Raw genomic sequence first — 16,821 nt, 5'->3', positions numbered from 1 at the left:
AGGTAAAGTTAAATCAATAAAAGTGGTAGACCACTTTCTACTTGATAATCACATTTTCCTTCCCAAAAACAATTCCAAACCCAAATGCCCTTTGGCTAACCACAAAAATCCCACCACCCACTTCCTCGTCACATTCCAAAAAAAAAAAAAAAACAGTCACTCGATATGTTAACATTACCAACTAATTATTAGTCTAATGTTTAACCGGCTCATTAATTAGTGAAAAAATCATGAAGGAAAAATAGAAAACAAAAGGAATTGATTACTACAAGTATGGATTAAGTCAGTTGATCAAGGAAATACGTCCACCTCCTTGCACTCCTACACTAAAGTAATTTAAAATATTGCATTGTCAAAAAATAAAAAGGAGTTAGTTACTGGTTACTCGGAGAGAGTGAGAAAAGAAGACAGAAATAGGGGTAAAGGAAGAGACAGAAAAGGAAAGGATTAGGGTGGGGATAGGGGTGGCCGGCCAACTGGGCCTCTGGAATCATCGGTGCAGTTTGGATACCTTAGCATGAAACTGAATACTCAGCATTAAAAGAGGGAGAGCTATGGATCAGCAGCACAAATCCCATCCAGTCCCATCCCATCCCATCCAGTCCCATCCAGGTGGGTCAGAAAAATTCAGACAAATAAAAAAAAAAACTCAGGCCCACACACAAACCCTACTTGTTAACTTTCTCTCTCATACCCTCCGCATAAGGAAGGGCGTGGCCTGTGGCTATTTTCTCTTCTTTCTTTTACAAAAATAGTAATGTTTTGCTACGCATCTTTACGGCTGCTTTGGAGCTTTTAGGGTGTGCTTGCTCTGTGCACCCACCCCATGACCCATTGCTTTCACCTCCCTTAATAATATAATTGCGGTTGTTTTATGGGATCGGCTGCCTTTGCACTGTCGCTGTTAATGCTCTGTCTTTCACACCAAAATTTTGAAAGTCGTAGCAGAAACCCACCAGCTTTTTTGTTACTTCTTCTTCTTCTTCTCTCTTTATATCGCTTTTTTGGTTTCTGCATGAGTGTGTGTCTGTGATCAGATTGTAATAACGGAACAAAAAGTGAAACCCAGTTGATCAGAGCCGTTGGATTTTGTTAAACATCTTTGATGAAATACTCTCAGAATGTGAGCAGACCCAGATGGGTGTCTGGTCCATTTAGCCTTTGGGAACATGGAATGTTGAGTGGGAGAAATGAGGAAACAAACAAAAGCAGGCCACATTGCTACATGCCATGCCACGCCACCTCACTCTCTTTTCCTTGGAGATCTGTTTTTTTAATATTTATAATCCTATCTTGATTTGGAATTGTTTGGTTTTGATTTACCCACATGCAATTTGTTGGACTTGGAGAGTGTGTTTTTGAGTCTTTTAGAGAGAGAAACAGTATGAGGAGAGAGAGAAAGGGTATCATATTCACATTCATATATATTCATATATCACGGGAATGTGGTGCGTTAAAACTAAAGAAAAGAAAGAGAGCAAAGAAAAATATCAACGTTACGTGGGCCATGCAGAAGAACTAGTCCAGCAGGGATTGGGAGTAGATTGCACGCGTCCTTGGTTGGCCAAAGTCATGAGAAGAAAAAGAAGATCACGAAAGAAAGAGAGACTAATGAAAATAATACTACTTTTCTTTTCCTTTTATTGGCGTCATTGATTACGCCTATTCAACCCTAAGACCTACTCTTGCCCTCTCTTTCATAGAGTGGGGACTGCACTGCCTTCTTCTCTCTTCTTCTCTCTCCAGGGTTTGACAGTGAGAGAGAGAGAGACAGAGAGAGAGAGAGAGAGAGAGGAGGCTTTGAAGTTGAAGTTTTGAAGGCATAGGAATCTTGTTTGCCTCTTACCTCCTTTTTCGTCATCCTTAATGTCCTTCCTTCCTTTAGTTAGTTACCCACGTCGCGTGTGTCTACAATATTCCAAGCCATATAATATATATATATATATATATATATATATATATATATATTATGTGTTATCCAACCAGGTTGTTTAGGAAGACAATGCAATTTAGGTTAGGTTGATGTAAATCAGGTTGTTTTGGTTTCTTATGCAATTCAGAAGAAGCAAAATCAGTTTTGGCTTTTGCTTCCTGCCAATATACTTGTAATTAAATCCAAAAAAAATGGGTTTGGTTTGGTTGACATATAATTTCTTCATAATGTGATGCGGACCAATTGCACCGACATGATTAATTATTGAAGCTAGCTAGCTATAAGCTTGGAAGCAAAGCTATCATGTCATCAGAAAACAAAACCCAATAATGTACGGACGTGATCACTGTCAAGTAATGTGAAAAAACGCAGCGCAGTTCGATATATAATTGCAGAAGAGAAGAGTGTAGAGAAATCGCAAACTGTTAAATGCAATTGGGACTTGTCCAAAATATTTCGTTATGCTTGTCCGGTCTGCTACCTGCAATGCTGCATACCAGCAGCATCCCTATATTTTCTGATATCACTGACCACTCTGATTTCTCCATCATCAATTTATCTCACCCTACATGCCTACCTGCCTGCCTATATATCTATACTTACATACATATATATATATATCTATAGACGCCCCCAGTTGCAGGGTAGGGGTCTCACTTCTTTTTCCATTCGGACGTAATAACGTAACGACGTCATTATAAATAGGGAGATAGGGAGGAAAGCATGGACATAGCCACAGTAATAACGTTCAGACGTACGTATAAGAGAAATTCTATATAAATATATATATATATATATATATATAATAATAATAAATATATATATATATAGTGAGGTGAATTTAATAGGCAAATAGCGAGCTTTAAGCATTGGCAGTGGATTTGTCCTTGTAAAGGATGACAACCCCCAAACACAACAGTACTTATGCCTTACTGCTCCAATAAACCAGAGCCTACGAAAGGACACTGCTCATCTCTACTCAATAATTTTCTGGTTTTTGTTTTTGCTTCCGATAACAATTGGGGTCTTTTTCTATTTCGAGTTTTGTTCAAAGTCGTTCCCATTGAATATTCTTGTCATGTCACATATATGCCGTCTTCAAGTTTCCTTCTACCACTGAAATTAATCAAAGTTTTGAAAGTCAGCAGGATGTGAAGTCCAACTTCCTTAACACTTTTGATTGATCCAGTTCTTTCTTTGACGAGACAATTATTATATTATTATTTCCATGCATGAAATTACCAGCGAAACCTTCTGGTTAATTACCTCAGCAATCACATGCATCTTCCCATTAATTTTATACCAACAATCACATCTTTGAATTTTTTTTAAAAAATAAATATTAAAAAAACAAAAAACTTACCTATCTTTCCTTTCCTTGCCGTCCCGTCCCCTTCCATCCACCATTGATAATCCAGTTGGTCATCACTTCCTCAGTCACCCCTACCCTTCTCTCGATGGCCAGATTTGCCCATGTTATTTTCAATCTTTTTTTAAACTGGGATTTTTTCTTTTATTAAAAAAATATATAAAAAAATTATAAATTTAAATTTAAAAAAATTTAAAAAAAAAAAGCGAGTGCAAAATAGGAGATTTTTACTTTTGGAGATAGTGGGTATAAATAGTAAAATCGGAATCTAGTTCCTTTGTTACTACGACCAAGGCATATCCCTAGGGCAACAATTCAGCAGCAATTCAGCAAAACAATATCCCCCATTGGCAGAGTTCAAATTCTATATATTTTACAAATAGAGAGCCATTTTAGGAACGAATGAGGTAGATGGCTAGTTATATAATATGGAACAATTTAAAGGGGACATTTTGATTATACCTTTTCGATTTGATTAGGCAACTGAACGACTTAATCCGGCGATGATGCACCATTTGCGTCGGTAAGAAAAGAAATTTACCTTCAATTTTATATATGAATGTCTTAAAAGTTTTGCGTGAACTTGATTCATGCTAGCACTCTTTCCCAATCTCAATCGCATTGTTGAGACATCTTAAGATGATTCTTTCTATCAAATAGTAGCTAAGAAAAATCCGCAAAACGAAATAGAATTAGGTTTTTTTTTTCATTGATAGGAATATCATAGAGTTAGTTTGGCACCATTGACTTAAAAAGTTCAGCAACCTTTCTCAAATTCCAAACCAGAAATAATGAAGAAGAGAATTTTCCTACTCGTCATTCAAATCCAAAGACTTTTGAACAGGTGACTCAACATTCAATTGGGAATTTCGATGGAGAAAAAAACTCATGCCAAAACCATGAAAAACGGCCATTAACACCTGAAAGCATTAATTACCGAAGAATATTACCAGCTTTCTATACTTGCAAAGAATATCCACAACTCTGTGTATATGATATGGACCTGCCAAGAAAACAACTAACAATGTTACTATATATGATATTTTCATCATGTGCAAAGCTAGTTCCAGGCTGTTCATGTATCCAAATGCAGCTGCTTCATTGTAAGAAATGCACTTCGTTTTGCAGGAAATTCAATTACAACTTTATACTATAAAGGGTTCATCAGTTTAAATTTAAAAAACCAACCGATTGTAAACGGGGTCTAGTCTAGTGCAAAATGCCTTGATTTGCAAACTAGTGGTCTCAAGTTTGAACCCCCATGGCACCTTGACAGTGTGTGTGTGAGAAAACCACCCTCCCCCAATATCGCTTGCATAAAAAATAAAAAAAAAACCAAACAATTTAACTTAAATTGGAAACTTATCACAAACCATCTACGTGATACATAATTAAGATACCTATGCGGTTCACCCTGAAGGCTACAAATGACATCAATCTATATATATCTAACAAAACATAATATACAATTAAATCGAACCCTGGTTTTACTTTGTCGCTGGATTTCGGACAAATAAATGTGGCAAATTATTATTTCCATATATGAAATATACACTCATCAACTTGTAGGGCTTGCGTATATTGATTTAGGTTAAAGATGGTTATTTTAGTTAAATGTTAATTAACTTAAATGTAGTATTGTATACCCTTGCAATTGCAAAATAAATATTAATTCTAAATGTAGTACGTCACTGCTAGCTAGTCTTTGTGTATCCGTAAACATATATAAGTTTTCAAACCTATGTAAGTGTTTCGCAAAGGACTCCACAATGAAACACTAGTAGAGTGAAAGGGTTTAGGAAAAGGAACATGTATTACATTGGTATATATATGACAATTAAAGATCAAAACAAACCTAGATCAAATTACCAATAAGAAACAAATCTTAGTAATAATATACGATACAAATCTTTTTTGTTTTTTGTTTTTGTTTTTGTTTTCTATCATAATAATACGATAGCAATAAAGTGATTGGAAATTTTCTTACGAGATGCTATATTTTTCTTATATCCTAGCATCAACAAGAATTTACTAAGGAACAAAATATTTTATGGTTATTATTATTAATGTATACAAAATAAATCATGAATTGGTATAGTTTCTTGAAGTTTGCATTCTTAATCTATACTGGAAAATTATATATTTCTGTCATATTTGGAAATTATATGTTTCTATCATCTATAATCTTCCATCTCATGTTTCTTAAGCAGGTGGCTGTTCTCTTTTTTCTTACAAAAACTACATAATATTGTTTGTACCATATCTGACCCTCCACTCGTACAACGACACGTGGATCTCATAAACTCGCCCAAGCACCCAAGGCCTCGGACAATCGGCATAGGCTACTGATGATATTGTCTCAAAGCAGCAAAAGATCATTACAGGGCCCAACACAGCCTACAATCGGTATCCCCTACCGATTCTGCAGAATCAACCTCGAAGCACCCGCCTGAAATATCTAAGGACTCGTGTCAACCTCATAGGGCCCTCCCACGAGTCCCACATCGAAAATGAGCGCTAAGAGCATACTAAATGCCCTCTATAAGTATGCCCCTCCCACTACAATACAGGGGTAAGACTTTTTAGCTTGACTTTTATACTTCTATATGGTCAACAGCAAGAGCTCTTAAAAACAATCTTACTTGAGCATCGGAGGGTCTTAGGCTGGTTCCACACCGGTTCCATAGACCTCACGAGCTTCGCTTATCTTCTATTCAGGATCAGCATCCAAGGACAGGAAGAATCGGCATCCAACACCCAATCGATCTCTTGATCGTCCATCCCACTTGTAAGTTGCACTCATCTCTATCTATTCAAGATTTAGCGCCAACAAATATCAATTGCAACCCTAGCTAGTTCTATGATATAACAATGCATCATTCTCATGAATTCAATATAGTGATGAAACTAATGACAGATTTAGATAATTTCAGGTTGAACAATTCAAGATTAGGGTTTACCAACAAATGTAATTACTATATATATTGCTTATTTGACTTCATGCATGCAATTAATTGCAATTAATGCATGTATATATATATATATATATACCATAAACATATATTTCTACCCAAGTATGTATGGTATAATTAATATTTATAACTCTATGACAAAGCCTTACAAATTAATGAAATCGTGATTTTTATTTGCAATAATTAATATTAAACATGATAAGATTTAAATTAATGAGGAGACTTGATTTTAAAAAATAAATAAATAAATAAATAAAATTACATATTTGCAGACAGAAAAAGAAGGTGGCTAGAATTAATGACGAAAATAATGACAAAGACAAACAAATAGTAATTAAAGATTTGTATGCATATATAACAGCCTACCTTTGCTTTTAATCTCTGCAAGTCTTCTGAAAAATCTGCGGTGGTGTGCCCAACGAAGCAGCGACAAGAACAACAACCTACCAAAGGTAAAATACAAAACTGCAATTACATCAGGTAGCTTATAGCTAGCAGCACTACTGATCATAATCAGTTTGCTGAGCAGTCAGGAAAGCTTGTCTCCATTTACTTACTTACTTGAACCAACCAACCAACAACAGCATTGGGGAGATAGATAGATAGATAGAGAGAGAGAGAGAGAGAGAGAGAGAGAGAGAGAGAGAGAGAGAGTCAGAATAGAGAGATAAGTCGGTGGCCAAAGAGAATATTCATACCAAAAGAAAAACAAGGATAAATTGGAAACAAATTACTTCATTTATCAAAAGTGAGAAGAAGAGACAGCCATGGTGGCTTGATGATACAAATTCATTGGGGGAAGGGGGAAGAGTTGAAGCTAAACTCCAGAGAGAGGGAGAGAGACAGGCTACAAAAAGAAATAAGCATGAAATATTATATCTTGGGGCAATGATGGATCTATTTCTTCTTCATAGAATATACCTGCGCTGACTATATATGATCATCTGTGTCTATATAAATTGTTGTATTTAATAAAAATTAAAATATTTATACACATGAAAATTAAGCTATAAAAAAAACTATTAAAGATAAAGACATGAGTTGGATAATATTAATTGTTGGCATATTTCTCCTCACTTAGAATTCATTCATTCATTCTCTTCAAAGAAAAAGAAGAAGAAAAAAAAAAAACCCAAACCTTGTACCCCTTTTCTGTACCGAAGATTTTTTTTCACCAATCGAAACCGAAAAATTTCAACTCCGAAACTCTTCTGAATTTGCCCTTGTGTCTTTATTGGCATTGTTAGATGCTGTTGTTGGAGTTGTCAGACGTCAAAATCCAAGGACATGGAGAATGGAGAAGAAGCTTGGTGCTTGCCTCCGATGCTGAGAAAGTCGGTGGTGGTACTAGCAGAAGTTGTTGTTGTTGTAGTTGAGGGCAGAGGCGTGCCATCAAAGAGCCTTAATTGGAGTGGGGGTTGTGAGGAAGGCGAAAGTTGGTGAGAGGGAGATGCCATTGTAGCATGATGATATTGAGATGAAGACGACGACAATATGTCACATTCATGATCCGACTCCGATATGGGGCAATCCATGTTCACCCCGAATAGCCTCAGTCTCTTGGCTGCTGCCTTCCCGTGGACCACAGGCACCGACTCCAAAACCATATTCGGCTCATGAACCCGACCCAGGAGCTGTACTTGTTGTTGTTGTTGCTGTTGCTGCTGCTGCTGCTGCAGTTGTTGTTGTAATCCTAATCCGCTGCCCTCGTATTCATGTGGGGCAGCGGAAGAGGCCGATCTCAGATAATAAATTGGTCCAGAAGAGCTAACCACATTTCCGTAACCATAAGAACTTCCGCCACTACCGCCACTACCACCACCAGCAGTGCTACTTGTCCCTGTATTTCGATACGGGTGATGCATATTCATGCTGTAATTAATCTGCTGGGACAAGTGTTGCAAGTGGTCCCGGGGGACGAGTCCTCCCCCGGGTGGTGGCCTCATCAATAGCGGGCTCCATGGAACCGAGCGTTGGTGGTGGTTCCAGGAGAAATGCTGCTGCTGCTGCTGATGATGATGAGCGATTGCGAAATTGGGCTGGTAATGATGATGATGAGGATGAAGCGGGTGGTGATGGTGGATGGGATCAGGCACATCTGGGCGGCGCCGCCAGTCAATAAAAAGCCGGTCTTTCCCCAACTCCCCAAGGCCTCGCTGGAAGGAGACGATGTCTCCGGCGTCGAGCTTCTTCTCCTTGACGAATCTGCTCCAGCCCTTTGTCATCACATAGCTCTGGCTGCTGTTCCAGTAGGAGTATCGAAACCTCCATGGTTTCCCATTCCGGTCCTCGAAATTGAGCAGAAGCCCCTTCTCGTTGGTGGAAGAATCCAAAGGAAAGTACTTCTCTGCGTGCTGCTTTGGAATGACGAGGCGATTGAGCTTCCCCACATCGCTTGGCGTCACAACTTTGTCGAACATGTGCTCCCTTTCTATGGCGATTGGGTTTTCTTCTCTTCGACTGCCGTCGTCTTCTTCATTATTATCTCTATCTCTCGGCGATGAGTCCATGAGCTCGAGCTTTGTGTCGGGGCCGTCGTCGTAGCCGGCACGGTTGTAGTGAGCAGAAGGGACAAGAGTGGCTATGCTGGTGGTTTTGTTGTACTGAGCAGAAGAAGTAGAAGAAGATGGAGAGGAGGCATAGGAGAAAGGAAGCTTACCTCTCACCATGTTGTTTTCATCTTCAGTAGAGAAACCCCCATCTCGAGCAGCTGACCCGAAATTCATGATAAAAGAAAAAAAGTCGAAAATCAAACCCTCACCTCTTGTTTTTTTTCCTCGATTCCTAGATCTTGAAGATCTAAGGAAGAAGAAAAAGAGATAGAAGAAGAGAAAAAAAGAGCAGGTGGGTTTTGGCCTAAACTCTAAAGCAACACTTCTTTTCCAACTTTCCTCTTTCTTTTTTGTTGTTATTGTTGTGGGTTTTTTGCTTTTCTTTTTTCTAGGGCTGAGATTGCTGATGGGAAATTCTGTGACTGTGAGATGATGATGAAGAAGAAGAAGAAGAGAGGAAAGTAGCAGGCAGCAGGCTCAGAATAAGCAGAAGCTAGAAGCGTAGCTCTCAATACAATGACGGTCGGTGCATTCTTCTTTGACCAACAAGACTCAGATACCCCATGGACGTTTCAAAGAGTGCAAAGAAGTTCCTCTTGTTGTTGACCTTGGGCTTTGAGAGAGAGAGAGAGAGAGAAGAGAGGAGAGAAGAGAGAAGAGAGAAGAGAGAGAGAGAGAGAAAACAAAGAAATTAAAGAAGAAGAAAAATAAAAAGAGATATTTGTGTTTTGTGTGTGTGTGTATGTGTGACTATGTGACCATGTGTGTGATTTTCTTACATGGAGGTGCCTCCCTGGAACCTTCTCAAGTTTGGCATAATTTTATTTTAATTTTAATTTTTTATATATATGCTTTTTGAACAAACGATAGAATATTTACAAAATACGTTTACAACGGGCTCGTGCACCCAAAAGAACGTTACATTGTTACAATAAAGCTAATCACAACTAACTAGGTATCGAACTCATCACAGATAAATAACGTCCAGACCTCATCCAATGAAGTGAAGTGAAGACTAATTGATTCCTTACATATTTTCTTAAAAAATAAAATAAAATAGTTTCTGATGAATAAATTCTGGGAAATTATATATGCGTAGGGACCCCATGTATTATCTGGTTGGGCTCATGTGAGCTTGTACCTGTCATTATCCTAGGTGGTATTTTTCATATTCAATTTTAAGTGTTTTTATTTTATTTTAAATGTTATCTACGATAAGGCCCAAGGAGCCAGCTGTTTTGGAGAGCACGAACTTGTAATTCAATAGAGCGACTAGGATTGGTGGACCATTTTTATTCTTTTTGGCTTTATTTTTGGAATTTTGCTTCTACGGTACCTATTTTGAAGCATCTGCTGCTAAGCTAAGCTGGTGAAAAGAAAAGGAAATGGTAAAATTTACCTCATGGTGATTAGTTTATGTTAAGTGGGTTATTTTGGGGATAATTAATTTGACTTGTTGCTTGCTTCCATATTTATTTCTCAACAGGACCATCCTCTCTGTTAGGCAATATAATTGTTTGACTGCCCTTTGCTGAAGTATTCAGTCATTTATATCACCTTTCTCCGTTCTCTCATGCCTCCAAAGAGATCAACTAACCCTAATTTTATACAATCTTTTTTTTATTTTTTTATTTTGGTAAAAATCTTATTGATGAAAGCAAACAAATTAATTCTGTCGTCGTTTGTGATTTGGCCAGTGCATTTATATTCATTTAAGTTTTTCTTTTCAGATTTTTACTCTTAGGCCCGTCCGGTTCGCGGATAGGATTTTTACTCTAAGGCTTGGATTATTGATGATGGCTTGAGCTTGATTCAAGCTCGCACGCATGTTTGAACTTTTTTCCATGTGAAATATATTCAAGTAGTGGTATCAATTTAGTGTGGCACCTCAGCTTGGTTTGACTAATTTCTTTGTGCAAGATTATGCTAAAATTATTCAAATTGATAATCCTTTTTTAAGAAACTTTATTAATAGGTGGCATTAAAAGAGTATTCTGTTAATTACTTAATCTATGATCAAACTTTTGTGATTACATGGTTGTTTATAAATGGGAGTTCAAAAACCACTCTATTTGAAGTTAAGCAACATCATTTACAACAGTCACACGATCATCTGCATTCATAACCAACGTAACTAATCACCCGTTAAAAGAGTAATTTATAGTAATTAAAATTTCATAATTATATTTATTATAACTCTTAGTAATTACAAGATCAAAGGTAATCCCAACTTAACAATGACTCACTTATTAATTACACAAGACGCAACTCATTAAGTCATATTTATTAATCATATTGGGAGGTCAGATATTGGCATTTATGACTCTCTTATGTCAACTACAGAAGGCTCATTCTAGAGATCTCCGAAATTCTTATCAAAAGAGCCTTCAATCGACAACTATTGTCACTTCACTAGTAATTTGCAGTTTTGCAGGGTTTCTATTTGATGGTTGAGCCAGTTTGCAGTGTCAACAAACGTGTTTAGGTATTTGAACTTGGCTTGTCAACAAAATCAAGCCTTATTATTAGACGAGCTGGCAACTCGAACTCATATCCACTATAGCCAACTTGGCTAAACCCATCTGCGCATACATTTATTTTAACTCGTGTCATATCATGATTATCTCTATATCCATTTCAATTTAGTACATAACACATACGTTTAATTAATATTGAGGTTAAAGGCCAGCCAGCCTGCACCTTAATTAGCAAAAGGCACATGAGAGCGATAGTTGGTAGGATTAGTTTGGAGGGCCATTTCAACTTCCAATATTATGAAATTTAAATATCATGGTAAAAGTGTATATATGATGAATAGGATGAGTTAATTATGTCATGTTGTCGGTCCATCGGAAGTAGAGTGTTGAGTTTCTTTCATTTCTTTTGTATGGACCATTTTTTATAAAAATCAATGTCTAACTGCCCTATACTCCAACTTAAAAGATGGAAGCTAAAACTAAATATATATTTCGCTTCCTCATTTCACAACCTACTTGTAAAATAAACGAAATGCAATCTTTTACTCGGATTTAAAAGTTATAAATGTATCATTTCAATCAAAATCTTCTGTTTGAATCCCCCGTCTCTTAATATGTTGTATAAAACAAAGTTAAAATTTAGAAATGGCATATGAAATAGTAGGATAATCCGATATCATTCCAATTAGGTACTTTCAGATATAAAAGAATTATCATCGATCATATATTCATCCCTACCACCCAATCATTGTCCTCATCGAATTAAAACATTAAATTTAAGACTTAGGCAGTGGTTTGATGAACGTCACCTACTCAAGTTGCCTGGATGTTGAAATATGCTTCATACATAATAAAAATGTGAGCCCCTGGTTTCCCTTCATGTCTCTATCCTCCAGCTTTTCTTCATTTTGCATGCCCTCATTTCTGACTTTCGACACTCATCAAGGGATCCCTCTAAGCCGGCACGCAAACACAATTATAATTTATATAAATATATAAATAAATAAATAAAATTAAAAAATTATGATATCGAATTATGCGTTTTGTGTGTGACTAAGTGTGTATGTAACACGTGCAATGTTAAACACATCAATCGATCAGCATCTAATTAATGGGAGATTACTCACCAATAATTAATTACCAGCATCTAATTAATCAAAATTTAGGCTCATAAAATTATATCTATTTTGAATGTTGCATTACTATTCAGTAACATGTCTGTCATGTGCTTGGGTTAATCTCCCGGCCACTTGGAGCCAATACAATGGACCACACCATGCATTCAAAATTACAATTTTATTTATTTTGCCATTTTGCCATTTTGCCATTTTGGGTTCCAGGATATTATTATTTTTTCTGGCTTTTATATATTTTATTTATAAATTTATTTGTATTAATTAAATTATTAATTCTTGATCATGGTTAGCAGATGCGGCTATCGTCATCTCCCCCTGAACACAGTGACGTTTGTGTTTATCCAAAGGAATCACTTAAAACTCTGCTTAATTTATTTTAATTAAATATGTGTGTGATTCATTTGACTTAAAAGTATTTGAGGCCAACTTCTCTTCCCTTTTCTCGATCCAACTTGCAACTTTGGCATCCCAAAAATGTAAAACCCACTTGTTTTAGCCGCCCAACCAGGGTTCTTGTCTTATTGTTCTCCTTAATCTAAGCTTAATTAATTTAATCACTTGCCAAAATTTATGACAAGGGGATTGCAAAGGAGGCACCTTCCAACTAGCTTATTACTTTACATTATGGCTAAACTGTGGTTTTGCCCCTGAACTAAATCATGATTTGTCAATTTACCTCATGGATTATTTTTTAGGTAAATTAAAGATACAAATTTGTTTAAAATAGCCAATTAGGTGCATGTGGTCAGATTTTGAAGGATTTCATAGCTCTATCACGTGCAAAAGGGCTCACGTGGGAAAAGTCATCCAAAGATAAATTAACAAATATAATTTAATTCAGGGAGCAAAATAGCAATTTAGCCTTTACATATTAATGTAAAAAAGTATGGATAAATTAAGCTTAGAGCTATGTAGTTGTAAGGTGTCAACTCTTCTCGAGGTAAAAAATAATAAACAGGAACTCACTGTATGCCATTTTTCAATGTCTTAGTTGTTTGTTTAATGGAAAAACCATGTCTTGGTGATAACATATTATAAAATGCCACAACTGTTCGCGAAAATTCGGAGTGTTCGTAAGATAATAATTTTCATACTGTGGCATGTTTGACAAAATGTTGTAACACAAAAAGCAGCATTAATTCTCGATTCAAGTTTTATTATATTCTCATCATGCGATGCATTTCTCAGTTAAGCTTTCTATTTTTGTTTTATTTATCAAAGAATACCATGAGCAATCCAGATTTGATTCATTTCTTTTTTCTTTTTCTCATTGGGAAATTAGTTTGAAGCAGCCTTTGGCCAACCATCTGGTAGCCAATATATTAGCATAAATGAAAAAAATAATAATAAACATAAACGCCCTAATAATAGGGTACGTTCTCACTTATATGTGGCAATTATGATAACATTTTTTTTTCTTGGATACGATTATACCATCTCACATGCACTCTGGATTCCTTCAGAACTCCGAAGTTAAGCGAGTTTGTGCGAGAGTAGTACTAGGATGGTGATCAAAATAATTTTTTTTTTATTTTTTTATAAATAGAATCATCTTGTCTCCAAGTGGAATCTTTGTTGGATATATTATATATCGCACCATTCTTTGATCATTAAGTAATTTGTTTGAACAATATTGTCAACTTTCATAGTATTGACAAATAATTAAGGTTGGACAAAATCTTTTTTATGTATAATTATATGGAGTTCCCCTATAACACATGGTTTAGTCCTTAAATTAAGCGATGAATCACTATTACTTATTGCATATATAATTTTATTTTTTAATCGAAAGCATTAAATAAAATTGGATGAATGAGATGGGCAAACTCTATGCAGAAAAAGATCTAAGGTGGGAGAGATTTGATCCAAAAAAAAAATCATAGTGTATATGGGGGCAAAATCAGGAGAATCTGGTGATAGCTACATTAATTGTTCCTTGTCCTTGGAGTCAATGTGATTTTGGGTCTTAAACAAATTAATTAGTGGTTAAATATATAATCATCAGCCAATTTATTGGGCTTCCTTTTAAAATACTGTCAATTTGCAAACGTCTGGTGCTATTTTTAGTTGGGTTAAGGTGTGCTTAATATCTGCTCTTACATTTTTCATAAACAAGTGGCCAGTTTTGTGTGTAGATAAACTTAGCTGGTGACCTAGCTGTAGCACGGTCAGTGTCAATTTGACCCTCTGGGGAAAGGAATAATTGGAGCTTAGGCGTGATGATTAATTAACTTAATTAGACCGACTAATTAAGCTGCCATATTCATTGTATACAATTTGGAAAGTCCATGTGTGTTTCATTCCTATATATGTATGAAGCATATTGGAAAGTCCATGTATTTTCTTTTCTTCCTGGTCATGAAAGGTTAGTTTCTTGCTTCTACCTTTCCTAATAATATATACATATATTTTTTTTCTGTTGAAGATGGTAAGTAGGTAGGGTTTACGCGCTTGAGTCTTTCCGAACAAGGGAAAGACTTCCGAACAATAAGTTACATAAACATGACATAAATATATATATCTATCAATGTTTATAACAAGTCAAATTGCCTGGTAAGAGAAATTGTCCTATATATGTGAATGTTGCAGCACATGATTTGTCTGGTTATCAAGTAAAATGTGAAGAAGAAATCAAGGCCACACCCCAAACCTCAAAGTGGGGTTGTTTTCAAACACCCTAGAAAATGAATCAAAAGGAACCCAAAAAAAAAAGTAATTGAATTCGAAAGACTATAGATATAGCTAGGCATTGCACATATACCAGCCAGAAAAAGAATTCGTGTTTTCCTCCCAAGTAAAGCGCCCACTGCCCCAGCTAGCTAGCTATCACGTATCAATGCAATGAGCCAATTTTGTGCAGAGGGATGGGGGAGTGGACTATGATGTCTCACCCATTGGAGTTATTATTGGACCCCCTCCTAGGCCTAAGCTAAGCCCCGTTCACAATTTTTCATAGCTTTAATAGGATTTGATCATTTTCTTACGCTTCGTTTCGTTAAGCCTTACCTGTACTTAGTTATGGAAATTTAAGCTTTTTCCAACTTTCCCTCTCTTCTCTCTTCTTCTCATATCTCTCTCTTTGCCCCACTCTAGACGTGGGTTTAGGGGTAGGGTTGCGGGGGCCTGGGCTCTACCCTACTTTTAGGGTTGTATATCCATCGGTTCATGATATTTGTTTTATGTGTGTACAAAAATTAAAATTTAAAGCAGTTGATCCTACAATCAGTGCTTAGAAATTAAGAAACGTTGATGGCACACAAATATATTATTGACATGACTTTAATGCTCCCTTCATGTTCAAACAGTGACCTGACTATATGTATCATATGCGTGCTTATGAAGCTCTCTCTCTCATGTTTCCACCAGCCCATTTTACACTCTTTTTTTTATCTTTCTTTTTTACAGAAGGATATTCTAAACTACTTTAATATACGGAGAGAAGGATATTAAACTCGAAAGCAAGGGGGCGGGCTAACTTACCTAACTCACGCACGTTTTTCTCTTATTGACTATATGTTGTATATTGTGTGCCTAAAGTAATTAATTATAACGAAATTAAATTGAAATCTAATGGTACAGAAATGAATTCATCGATCGGATGGATGGTAGTATGTGTTTTGATGCATGTTGTTGTGGAGTGAAAGATAATTAGGACCACGTACGCCTGTGATGAGAAACTTGAATGGACCACCAAGCAAGCAGGCAAGCACATTACACTCTACCTCCAGTTGGCGGCTATCATGTCTTACATGCAGCTTCATTGTCATCACACCTTCTTCTCTCTCTCTCTCTCTCTCTCTCTCTCTCTTTCTATTAGCATGTGTATATCGGTCAGGAGAGAAATTATATGAGCATTTGTTTGCATCTGAAATACAGCTCGAATGCTGAAACAGGTGAAAGGTGGATCGAGCAGCAATCTTAAATAGTATTAAGACAGATAGAGACGGGATCATTTGTTAAATATTGGATGAATTTTGTACCTTAGGTTTTGAATGATGCCTCTTATTTCTTAATGTCAAGTACATCAAAATGTACACAGGATCCATGAGGTTTAATCTTCCTCAACTACTGATGCATGAAGTTTTATGCCCGATTGGATTGGATATACATCACTTAAAAGAAAAGGATTGTAAGGGCTGGGCCTAAACAAAAAATCCCAAACCCATCATAGCCAGACAGTTGGGAAGCACACATATGGTGTGTAGAAAAGAAAATGGGGGATTTTGTGGACACTCAAAGTCTCATCCCTCGTAACTTCGTAAGGGGCTTGTAATTCAAGTAGTCTAGAGTTGTTATCTCTGTATCTGAGATCATGTGTTCGAATTGCCACTCTCCCAATATCACTGGTATAAAAATAAAAAATAAAAAGTATCATCATTCTC

The 16,821-nt window shown here is 36.4% G+C and overlaps 1 protein-coding gene across 3 annotated transcripts; it reads right to left on the bottom strand.

The window, feature by feature from the left end:
• Positions 1–4,030: 4,030 nt before the first annotated feature.
• LOC110758965 (uncharacterized) lies at positions 4,031–9,521 on the bottom strand. 3 transcript variants are annotated; one of them, XR_015836056.1, is made up of 4 exons: positions 7,413–9,521; positions 6,641–6,717; positions 5,945–6,111; positions 4,031–4,305 (listed from the first exon to the last, which is right to left on the bottom strand). XR_015836056.1 is itself a non-coding variant. In XM_021960948.2 (1 exon), the coding sequence occupies exon 1, from the start codon at positions 8,998–9,000 to the stop codon at positions 7,540–7,542; it is 1,461 nt and encodes a 486-aa protein (XP_021816640.1). In that variant the 5' UTR covers positions 9,001–9,521; the 3' UTR covers positions 7,226–7,539. The 3 variants fall into 3 exon arrangements, 1 of the variants encoding a protein (XP_021816640.1); XR_015836057.1 differs by lacking the exon at positions 5,945–6,111 and having other exon boundaries at positions 4,033–4,305; XM_021960948.2 differs by lacking the exons at positions 4,031–4,305; positions 5,945–6,111; positions 6,641–6,717 and having other exon boundaries at positions 7,226–9,521.
• Positions 9,522–16,821: the final 7,300 nt, after the last annotated feature.

This window comes from Prunus avium, chromosome 5 (genome assembly GCF_965620075.1).
Source record: "Prunus avium chromosome 5, drPruAviu1.hap1.1, whole genome shotgun sequence".
NCBI classification, from domain to species: Eukaryota; Viridiplantae; Streptophyta; class Magnoliopsida; order Rosales; family Rosaceae; genus Prunus; species Prunus avium.
This window is presented reverse-complemented; position numbering and strand designations above follow the sequence as displayed.